Source organism: Balaenoptera musculus, chromosome 1 (assembly GCF_009873245.2).
Source record: "Balaenoptera musculus isolate JJ_BM4_2016_0621 chromosome 1, mBalMus1.pri.v3, whole genome shotgun sequence".
Lineage (NCBI taxonomy): Eukaryota > Metazoa > Chordata > Mammalia > Artiodactyla > Balaenopteridae > Balaenoptera > Balaenoptera musculus.
Genome location: NC_045785.1, coordinates 44,572,457 through 44,584,729, shown reverse-complemented (window position 1 = coordinate 44,584,729; position 12,273 = coordinate 44,572,457). Strand labels below are relative to the sequence as shown.

General features: G+C 43.1%; 1 protein-coding gene across 2 annotated transcripts in view; it reads right to left on the bottom strand.

The window, feature by feature from the left end:
• Positions 1-5,307, bottom strand: part of CPT2 (carnitine palmitoyltransferase 2) — a 32,940-nt gene extending 27,633 nt beyond the window's left edge. Inside the window, exon 1 of one of the 2 annotated variants that reach the window (XM_036861645.1) lies at positions 5,021-5,307. In XM_036861645.1, the coding sequence (XP_036717540.1) occupies positions 5,021-5,172 (152 nt within the window). In that variant the 5' untranslated portion in view covers positions 5,173-5,307. The remainder of the gene's footprint in view (positions 1-5,020) is intronic. The other variant, XM_036861653.1, reaches the window with a different exon arrangement.
• Positions 5,308-12,273: the final 6,966 nt, after the last annotated feature.

The window sequence follows — 12,273 nt, the reverse complement described above, 5'->3', positions numbered from 1 at the left end:
AGACTAGAAATCAACTACAAGAAATAATAATAATAATAATAATAATAATAATAATACATCAGCATAATAAAGGCCACATATGATAACTCCAGAGCTAACACATACTCAATGACGAAAAGCTGATAGCATTTCCTCTAAGATTAGGAACCAGACAAGGAATTCCACTCTTGTCCCTTTAATCAACATGCTATTGGAAGTCCTAGCCACAACAACCAGACAAGAAAAAGAAATAAAAGGAATCCAAATTGAAAAGGAAGAAGCAAAACTGTCAGAGTTTGCAGATGACATGATACTACATCATAGAAAATCCTAAAGACACTATTAAAAAACTACTAGAGCTCATCAATGAATTCAGTAAAGTTGCAGGACACAAAATTGATATACAGAAATCTGTTGCATTCTACATGCTAACAATGAACTATCAGGAGGAGAAACTAAGGAAACAAGCCCATTTACAATCGTATCAAAATGAATACCTAGGAATAAATCTAACTAAAGAGGTAAAAGACCTATAAGACACTGAAGAAAGAAATCGAAGATGACACAAACAGATGGAAAGATATACCTTGTTAATGGATTGGAAGAATTAATATCATTAAAATGACCATACTACCCAAAGCAATCTACAGATTCAATGCAATCCCTATCAAAATACCAATGTCATTTTTCACAGAACTAGAACAAATAATTTTAAAATTTGTATGGAAACACAAAAGACCCCCAAATAGCCAAAACAATCTTGAGAAAGAAGAGAGCTGGAGATATCACATTCCCGGACTTCAGATCATACTACAAAGCTAGCATAATCAAAACACTATGGTACTGGAACAAAAACAGACACATAGATCAATGGAACATAATAGAGAGCCCAGAAATAAAACCACACACTTATGGTCAATTTATCTATGACAAAGAAGGCAAGAATATACAATAGAGGGGCTTCCCTGGTGGCGCAGTGGTTGAGAATCTGCCTGCCAATGCAGGGGACACGGGTTCGAGCCCTGGCCTGGGAAGATCCCACATGCCGCGGAGCAACTGGGCCCGTGAGCCACAACTACTGAGCCTGTGCGTCTGGAGCCTGTGCTCCGCCAACAAGAGAGGCCGCGATGGTGAGAGGCCGGCGCACCGCGATGAAGAGTGGCCCCACTTGCCGCAACTAGAGAAAGCCCTGGCACAGAAATGAAGACCCAACACAGCCAAAAATAAATAAATAAATTTTAAAAAAAAAGAAAAAAAGAAAAAAAAAGAATATACAATAGAGAAAAAACAGTCTCTTCATTAAGTGGTGCTGAGAAAATGGAACAGCTACGTGTAAGAGAGTGAAATTAGAATATTTTATCAAACCATACACAAAAATAAACTCAAAATGGATTACAGAGCTAAATGTAAGACTGGAAACCATAAAACTCCTAAAAGAAAACATCAGCAGAACACTCTTTGACATGAATCACAGCAATATTTTTTTTGATCTGTCTCCTAAAGGCAAAGGAAACAAAAGCAAAAACAAAACAAAACAAAACAAAAACAAATGGGACCTAATCAAATTTAAAAGATTTTGCAAAGCAAAGGAAACCATCCAAAAAAAAAAAAAAAGACAACCTACTGAATAGGAGAAAATATTTGCAAATGATTTGACTAATAAGAGGCTAATGTCCAAAATATATAAACAGCTCATACAATTCAACGTCAAATAAACAACCTGATTTAAAAAATGGTCAGAGGAACTTCCCTGGCAGTCCAGTGGTTAAGACTCCATGCTTTGGGACTTCCCTGGTGGTGCAGTGGTTAAGAATCTGCCTGCCAATGCAGGGGACATGGGTTCGAGCCCTGGTCCGGGAAGATCCCACAAGCTGCAGAGCAACTAAGCCCGTGCGACACAACTACTGAGCCTGAGCTCTAGAGCCCGTGAGCCACAACTACTGAGGCCACGTGCCACAACTACTGAAGCCCGCATGCCTAGAACCTGTGCTCCGCAACAAGAGAAGCCACTGCGATGAGAAGCCCGCGCACTGCAACGAAGAGTAGTCCCCGCTCGCCACAACTAGAGAAAGCCCGCATGCAGCAACGAAGACCCAACACAGCCAAAAATAAATTAATTAATTAATTTAAAAAAAAATCAAATCTGACTCCTATCTCATGATTGTAACCACCATGAGATGCTGCTTGCCACTTATCCATTATATCATAACTGTTTACCTGTTAAATCTCCCCCACTATACAGTAAGCTCCTCACCATGACTGACTGGTCTCCAAATCCCTATTAATAAATGTTTATCAAATTAATAATGTGAATGTGTAGGTCAGGTTGTTCCACCCTTTCTCTCCTTTGGACTTGCAGTTTTATATTCTGAGATTAACTGCTCAGTGTGTATAAATAGAACCCTAAAAAAAACACCTAACTGAACTGTACACCTAAAAATAGTTAAAATGGTAAATTTTATGTTTTGTATATTTGACTACACTGAAAAAGAGCAAAGATTAAAACGTAACACCTAAAAACCAAGCAAATGGGGGCTTCCCTGGTGGCGCAGTGGTTGAGAATCTGCCTGCCAATGCAGGGGACACGGGTTCGAGCCCTGGTCTGGGAAGATCCCACATGCCACGAAGCAACTAGGCCCGTGAGCCACAATTACTGAGCCTGAGCGTCTGGAGCCTGTGCTCCACAACAAGAGAGGCCGCGATAATGACAGGCCCGCGCACCGCGATGAAGAGTGGCCCCCACTTGCCGCAACTAGAGAAAGCCCTCACACAGAAATGAAGACCCAACACAGCCATAAATAAATAAATAAATAAACCCAAAAGTTAAAAAAAAAAAAAAACACCAAGCAAATGATAGTGCAAAGCTTCCTAGAGGAAAGCAAGTCCAAAGCCACTTGATTAAAAGGCAGTGATATAACAGGAAAAGGAAGAGGGAAGGAGGAAGGGAGATCCAATTGGACCACTTAATACTAAGGGACTAGTCCTTCCCATGCCAACTAATAAGGACAGTTCCCTATTTTGGCATCTTACCTCACTCTAGCCTCACAATAGTCCTATGAATTGTGTGTTCTGTTCCTACCTTACAGGTAAGAACTAGGGCTCAAAGAGGTTGACTGAATTGCCTGAAGCTATACAGAAAGAGTATCAGATCCGGAATCTGAAACTAAGTTCTACCAGACTTCAAAGCCAGGGCTTTTCACCAAGTGTGACATCAAAACGAGTGTGAAAGACAATTCATTTTACCTCTCCAGAATCTCAGATAAAAGGAATCTCATCTTATCTAACTTCCAACTCACAGGTGAGGTGGTGGAGGCCTGGGGAGGGAGTCATCATTTAAAGTTATACACAGGTGATGAGCGCTACTGTTTGTAGCTCCAAGATATCTGTGCTGTGGATTGGAGGAAATGATCTTGATATTCCTTGATATTCTTAATATTCTTCCCAGCTTTCCAATTTGAAAATGGAGAAAACCCCTCTGATCTTACACCTGGGTGGGGCCTGGGGCTGTCTGAAAGTTAAAGGCCATCTGTTGCTGGGCTTGGCAAGTGAAAATAGGCTCTGTCATTCCTCACCTTTCCCCCACATACTGGCTCAGCTCATAGTCAGGAGGTCAAGGCGTATCTCACAGGCACAGAGACTTTTTCTTTCTCTTCCCCATCCTCCTGCCAAATTTAAACAGTAGGATTGGGGCTAGATAATCTCATTTTAACTTGTTTTAGATGTTTGCACACTGTAATTTCACAAGAATCCCTCAGATGATACTCCTGAGAGGATGGGGGTGGGCAGTGATGACAATGGGTTAAGGGGTTCCCGGCTGTAGAGAAAAACAGCAACCTAGTAGTTGGGGTTGATGCCTGTGACAATCTTTGTTCTGTTCATGGGGTAGGGTCTCCAGCCCCTGGACTGGGAGGGAGATCCCTGATGGCAGTTTGGGGAGAAAGGAAGTAAAAAGGCTCTTTGAAACAAATTTGGAAATTGGCACCAGGAACTATCTGGTGAGTAGGTAGAGAAGTTAAAGTTTGGTTTTAGGGGGTGAAGGAATTTAGGGACATTTCTAATATTGGAGGAGACCTGGCAGCTTAGAGTAAGGCTGGGAGTTCAAAGACTGGGCAAACTGGAAGCTGAATTAAAGAAAACACCGGATGAGGGAAGGAGAGAGGAAGATGTATGGGAGCTGTGTTTCACAGGGGAAGTAGATTCTGGGAGAAGTGTTTTAGAAGCGGTGGAGTGGGGGGGAGTAGCTATGGTGAGGAGGCACAGAATTTGGGTGGGCTCTGTATCTAATGTGAATAAGGTAAGATTTGGGGAGGAGTACTGAGGGTGCTGCCTAGAATTCTGTGAGGGTGGGCTGAAGTTGCAGGGGGTAATGTGGGTTAGGGAGGAGGGTGGGGGTAGTGTAGAGGAAGGTTTGGTAGGGGTGAAAGGTTTCCAGGTGAAGACTGGACTTAGAATGCTGAGGACTTGGAGGGTAAGATGAATACTTGAATCTGCTTGGGGGAGGACAGCGTGCTAAAATACAAGAGGACTGGAGGCATGGGGAGTGGGGCTGAGGGTTATGAGTAACAGGCATAAAAAGGTGGCGTGCTGGGAGAAATTGAGGGAGAGGAACTATTATATATCAGGAATTGACCCATCCATATTCTGTGCAGGAATGCGGGAAGACAACCTAGTTGGAGGGCTAAGGGTAGTGTTGGCGATATGCAGGTTGGACATTTTTCAGGGAGAAATGTGAGGGACAATTAGATATTTGATTGGAAGTCGGTTTTTTGGAGGAGTTGGAGAAGAGTTCAAGAGAGAAAATCTGAGAGAATAATGCCTGTGGGGGAGCGGGGGATTCTGGAAGAGAATTTGGGCATTCTGATGTTCCAGTGCCATGAGATCCTGAAAGTCACAGGATTTTCAGATTGGAGAATGCGGCAGCGTCCCAGGTAAAACTTTGGAAGCGGAAGAGGGTTCAGTAGAATAGGCGTGAGTGACTGGAGAGAGGCTGGGGCCGAACCCCAGCTCGTGTGGACGGCGGGGGCCGGGAGGCCGGGCTCACCTGGGCAGACTGTCCTGGTAGTGCATAGTGGGCACGATGCTCAGCTGCAGATACTGGCCTGGGTCGAAGCCTGTGCTCAGGAGCCGACTGGGGGCTCCCGGGCCAAAGGCAAGGCCCCGGGGCCAGGCGCGCAGCAGTAGGCCGGCCACCATCGTCCCGGGAGGCGGCAGCAGCGAGAACGCGGAGAATGCGGAGTTCTGGTTACAAATACCAGGCCGCCGCCCTCAGTGCCCGTCAGGGACTCGCGTTCAGTTTGCGCCCGTCCGCGGAACAACTTCCGGCCTTCTGACCCCGCCCACGGAAGGGCCCGCCCACGGAAGGGCCCGCCCACGGAAGGGCCCGCCCACAGATGGGCCCGCCCACAGATGGGCCCGCCCACAGATGGGCCCGCCCACAGATGGGCCCGCCCACAGATGGGCCCGCCCACAGGCCCACCGAGGCTCAGAGGGTCCAGCCCACTGCAGGACTAGCACGGCGGTCTCTTCCCGGCTCTGTTGGTCTCTCTTCTGCTTTCTAGGCGGCAGGAAACCGAGCTCCGAAGCCACACCCTTCTCCTGTTTTGGAACAAGATAGAAACTGAACTGGAGAAAAAGAGAAACCGAAAAAAGCTTTTGGAATCTGATAAATTTGATCCAGACTCTGTCCCTGGGAGATCGTGGGAAAAAATTTAAACCTCTCTTTCCTCATCTGAGAAGTAGAGGTATGATATTCAACCCAGCCCCCACGTTCCTAGATGTGAAATGAAACAACTTGGTGTGTACGGTGCCTGACGGTGTAAGCAGTAAATGGTGGCTGCTGTCGTTACTAGTCACCCGTCAAGTTTGCCCAGCAGAAGATTTTTGACATACCGTGATTAGCCCCGCCGAGCTGCCCTTCGAGCTCACTTGAGCCGGTATTAGAGAAAATGTGTGCAGGAGTTCCCTGGCAGTCCAGTGGTTAGGACCTACGCACCTTCACTGTCGTGGGCCGGGTTCAATCGCTGGTGGGGGAACTAAAATCCCGCAAGCTATGCAGAGCGGCAGGAAAAAAAAAAATTAATAGAGAAAATGTGTGCAGAAGCTGGAAACCATGGAGTCTCCCATCCAGCCACCACTTCTGTGCAGAAAACACTTTTTAGAGCAGGATCCCTTCTGCTAGAACATCCTTTCTCAGTTTGAACATTTCCAAAGACAGGAAGCTCTGCCTCTGGCCCTAGGAAGCCTTCCATGCTCAGTGGACCCCATGAGGCTGCCTGTCCCCACAGATCACCTCCAAGTTTCCTTCCAACTCCGACTCTAAGATTATACGACTTGAATAGAGACCTATCAGCCCTTACCCATCACAAAGCAACCCCACCACACTCCCATTCTTGCTTTCAACTGCAGTTTAGGATTAAGCAGGCTTTGCTCCCATTTTATAGAAGAAAAGGCGGTATCAAAGACACAAAATCATGCTGTCTGGCTTGAGGTACAGAATTCCATTCCAGGAACAGGAGCTTCCCTTAGCTTCCGCTCTCACTCGTGGCCCTGTGGGTTTGAGGTAGCCCAGTACATCTGCTCTGTCCCATAACTGACTAAGCAGTGCCAGAAGCTGGAGCACACTGAAAAGAGCTCTGGACTGGGAGTCAGGAGACCTGAGTTTTGGTCTCAACTCTGTCCTTATCTAGTTAGGTAACCCCTGGTTGAACGGGAAGATCACTCACTAATGAGCCCACACTCATTCAGTGGTGACTACAAATCCCTAAGAACTGAACATGAAACTTAAAAATACTGAATGTCTAATCCTCCTCCCTTGAGGGGAGAACAGACAGCACTGTTTAGACCCAAGTCTAAAACATCAGTGCCGTTTGCCTGTAGTGTATAGGACCAGAGGGAGAATATCAAATCCTTTCTGAAAAAGCTTACTCCAAATCCAGACAGTTTTCAAAGCCTTGAAACCTGAGGCAAACATCAGGAGCTGTGTAGAGCTAAGGGGTTCAGAGACCCCGGAAGAAACAGTGAACCTAATAGAAGAGCAGTGGCTCAAGTCTAGAGACAGAGGCCCAGGGAATGTGCCCATCAAGTCTAATAGCTGAAGAGGGGCTCAAAAGACTGCTGGAGGTGCATGGCCAATAGTAACAAATGTAACCCCTCAGACGGGTGTCCAAGGCCTTTTTCTGGCACCCACCTGGTTCTCCACTTCCCATGATGTCACCCCAAGAACCCTATGCTGTAGTAACACTGAACTGTTCACCATTCCCAGAACTTGTCCTCACTCCATGCTTTTTTTTTTAAGCTGTGCCTACTGTCTGAAATGTTTTTTCCATGCATCTCTTCCTAGTACACTCTAATATCCTTCAAATCCCATTTCAAAACTCACAACCTCTATGAAGTCTTCCTCAATCCTCATCCTTCCTGCTTCCCACAAGAACAAGTTTCTCCTTCTGATTCCACAGCACTTTTCACAATGTTTTACTGTTATATATGGAAAACAGAACTATATTATGATTCATTATGCAAGGCAGAGATCTTGTTTTCATTTATGTACCTAGGTTTCTAGCACAGGGCCTATCATGGGTAGGTGCTTGCCTTCTTTCTTCTTGGTATGGCCCTGGGGCTTGTGTCACATTAAGGATAAACATGAACTGGAGGACCAGAAACACCATATTTTGCTGTGTAAGGGTCAAGAAAGTTCCTCTACTTAGAGAAAAATTCTGAAGAATAAATTGTATCAAAGTAATCCCAGAGTTCTGCTCTGTTTCGAATTAACTATGAAAAAGCAGAACGTGGTGGACAGGTTTAAGTAATATTCTTATTCAAAACCAAAGTTCTTAAAAACAATAAACATTTTTATTGAGGTATAACTGATATATAACATTAAGTTAGTTTCTGGGGGACAACATAATGATGTGATATTTGTATACACTATGAAATGAATACCACAATAAGCCTAGTTACCATTAGTCACCATACATAGTCACAAAAATCTTTTTTTTCTTGTGATGAAGACTTTTAAGATTTATTCTCTTAGCAACTTCAAATGTGCAATACAGTATTATTAACTATAGTCATCATGCTGGACATTACATCCCCATGACTCATTTATTTTATAACTGGAAGATTGTAGCTGTTGACCCCCTTCACCCATTTTGCCCACCCCCCAACCCCCTGCCCTCTGGCAACCGTCAATCTGTTCTCTGTATCTATGAGCTTGATTTTTTGTTTTGTTTGTTTAGTCTTTTAGATTCCATATATAAATGAGATCATATGGTATTTGTCTTTCTCTCTCTGACTTATTTCACTTAGCATAATACCCTCTAGGTCCATCCATGTTGTCTCAAATGGCAAGATTTCACTCTTTTTTTTAATAGCTGAGTACTATTGCATTGTGTGTGTGTGTGTGTGTGTGTGTGTGTATATATGCCACATCTTCTTTACCCATTCATCCATCTATGGACACTTAGGTTGTTTCCATATCTTGGCTATTGTAAATAGTGCTGCAATGAACATAGGCGTGCATATACCTTTTCAAATTAGTGTTTTCATTTCCTCTGGATATATACAAAGAAGTGGAATTGCTTGATCAAATGGTAGTTCTATTTTTAATATTTTGAGAAACCTCCATACTGTTTTCCATAGTGGCTGCACCAATTTACATTCTCTTCAACAGTGCATGAGAGTTCTTTATTTCCCTCACAACCTTTCTTGAGAATATGGAAGGACTGAGACGGGGAGACCCTTTAAAGATGGGCAAGACTGGAGCAAATTTGAAGGCTGAGAGGGAGGAGCCAATGGGAAGACAGAGATTAAATAGAGGTGGAAATTAACTGATGGAGAATGTCCTGGAGGAAATGAGAGGGAATGGATTGGAGGAAGGGGCATGTCTTTAATAGAGAGAAGACAAGGGGACTTCCCTGCAGTCCAGTGGTTAAGACTCCGGGCTTCCAATGCAGGGGGTGAGGTTCAATCCCTGGTCAGGGAACTAAAATCCCACGTGGCATGGCCAAAAAAAAAAAACCAAAAACTGAGAAAGAAGATAAGGATGGGTCAAGATAACTTCACCACTCACCTCTGCCATCTGCTCCAATATCTGTAGTTTTGCTATTGCTGCTTTGCTTCCATTATCCCATCAGCTTCAAGACCACGTTGGGAAAAGTTGGAAGCCACATCCGGGTACCTCTCAAAACTGTCTGAGAATCCTAGTGTTGGGAGCTCCAGTTTCCCACAATTTCCATAATTGGGAATATGGAGCTAACGGCAGCAAGGACTGAACTCTGGGTCCCTTCGAGGCCAGGCCAATCAACACACCAACTAAGAGGAATGAACCTAACCTTCCCAATGTTCTTACAGGGTTTCTGCCTGCTGCACCTTGTGGGCAGCAGAAGGGAAGTCAGATAGGCCAGGTTCTCCCATGTACTTGTCATGTGACCTTAAACAAGTCAGTTTATTTCAGATCCTCAGCTTCCTTTATTAATAAAATTGGAATATTATGACATAGTATGAGTGTGTTTCATGTTTGGTAATTGCAATCATTGTTGCTTTTGTTGTGGTCATCCATTTACAATGCTTTGTGTCAGTTTATTTATCTCTTGTAAAAATAAAATACAGTGTGTATGTGTGAAAAAAAATAAAATAAAATAATTAGCATTTAACTGTGAAAAAAAATAAAAAATAAAATTGGACTAATCTTTACACTGACTTCTTCTCAAGTTTGTAAGTGAAAGGAATTTGCAACAGTTCATGAGGTATGAGTTTTTAAATTATTGCAGGAACCAAGTCCTTCACTGCTTTACTGTAATAGTTTGTGACCACCTGTCCTGTTTCCAGTTTAGGTCCCCTCCAATCCTCTCCATCATGCTGTCAGTATAATCTTTGTAAACCACAAACTGACATTAATAATAATAATAATACAATAATGCTAATGATGAGGGCTAACATTTATTGTGTGTTTGCTATTTGCCAGATACTTCTTAAAACCCTAGACTTCATAATGAAAGTCAAACTCTTTAGCCTAGCACCCCTTTATGATCTTGTTCCTAATTTCTTCTCTAACTTAGCTACTTACCCCTCCCATGGGTAAACCCAAGTCTTTCCTAGCATGTTATGTCTTCTTGTTGTTCTTACTTGGTCCCATTCATCTTTTAAACTTAGTCCTAACTTCCCCTACCACGAAGAAGCCTTCCTTGCCCTTGACTGAACAGTCTGACTGAACCCTCACACCCCCTGTCCCGTATAAAGCACTCAGTGTCCAGCACTTATCATATGCTTTGTTGTTGCCGTTCTTTGGTTTGTCCTCCTCACCAAGTTCAATGCATGGCACAGAGTAGAAGCTCAGCAAATATCAGCTGATTGAATGAATCAGAATTGTCTTGAGAGGAGATTTAAGAAGATTTTGAGCACCAGCATCACTTGGGTCGCTTATTAAAAGTGTAAATGCCTGAATCCCACTCTTGGAAATTCTGATTCAGTAGATCTAGTGTTGGGGCTGAGAGTCCACACTTCACAAGTAGGTAATTCTAATGTACAGTCTGCTTAAGATCACTGTTCTATACCTTTGGTATTCAAGTGCAGCTGGTGGACTGGAGTCACCTGAGAGCTTGTTAGAAATGAAGACTCTCAGGCTCCATCCCAGATCTACTGAACTAGAATCTGCATTTTAACAAGATCTTCAGGTGATTCACAGGTGCATTAGCATTTAAGAAACACTGGTCTCTTCCACTGGACCAGTTCCACCTACATCATACAAACAAGTATTTGTCAATGACACTTGTCACTTTGTAATTTACAAAACACATTTCATATAGTAAAAGGAAAAGCAACCAAAAATTATTGACTGCCACCCTCTGCTGTGTGCTGTACCAATGTTATGTCATTTAATCCTCACAACAATCCTTTGAGACAGGCATAGGTCACAAAACTCAGAACTTTAAGAGTTTAACCAATGAAATCTAGCCAGGATGGGTTCTCAAATCAGATATATGTAAAGACACCCTACTGAGCCAAAGCAAGCTTGTGACTGTGACTAAATTCACATGATTAACATGCACCTTCCCGAAGGGTCACCATATTGTCGTTCATATTCTTCTGGCCCAGAAAACCCAAGGTTCTTTGGTTCAATTTCAGAGTGCCATTTAAAGTCGATCTGTCACCGTATTTTTTTAACATCTTTATTGGAGTATAATTGCTTTACAATGGTGTGTTAGTTTCTGCTTTATAACAAAGTGAATCAGTTGTACATATATATATGTTCCCATATCTCTTCCCTCTTGCGTCTCCCTCCCTCCCACCCTCCCTATCCCACCCCTCTAGGTGGTCACAAAGCACCAAGCTGATCTCCCTGTGCTATGCAGCTGCTTCCCACTACCTATCAATTTTACATTTGGTAGTGTATATATGTCCATGCCACTCTCTCACCCTGTCACATCTTACCCTTCCCCCTCCCCATATCCTCAAGTTCATTCTCTAGTAGATCTGTGTCTTTATTCCCGTCTTGCCACTAGGTTCTTCATGACCTTTTTTTTTTTCCCTTAGATTCCATATGTATGTGTTAGCATACTGTATTTGTTTTTCTCTTTCTGACTTACTTCACTCTGTATGACAGACTCTAACTCCGTCCACCTCACTACAAATACCTCCATTTCGTTTCTTTGTATGGCTGAGTAATATTCCATTGTGTGTATGTGCCACATCTTCTTTATCCATTCATCCGATGATGGACACTTAGGTTGCTTCCATGTCCTGGCTATTGTAAATAGAGCTGCAATGAACATTTTGGTACATGACTCTTTTTGAATTATGGTTTTCTCAGGGTATATGCCCAGTAGTGGGATTGCTGGGTCATATGGTAGTTCTATTTTTAGTTTTTTAAGGAACCTCCATACTGTTCTCCATAGTGGCTGTATCAATTTACATTCCCACCAACAGTGCAAGAGTGTTTCCTTTTCTCCACACCCTCTCCAGCATTTATTGTTTCTAGATTTTTTGAGGATGGCCATTCTGACTGGTGTGAGATGATATCTCATTGTAGTTTTGATTTGCATTTCTCTAATGATTAATGATGTTGAGCATTCTTTCATGTGTTTGTTGGCAATCTGTATATCTTCTTTGGAGAAATGTCTACTTAGGTCTTCTGCCCATTTTTGGATTGGGTTGTTTGTTTTTTTGTTATTGAGCTGCATGAGCTGCTTGTAAATCTTGGAGTTTAATCCTTTGTCAGTTTCTTTATTTGCAAATATTTTCTCCCATTCTGAGGGTTGTCTTTTCATCTTGTTTATGGTTTCCTTTGCTGTGCAAAAG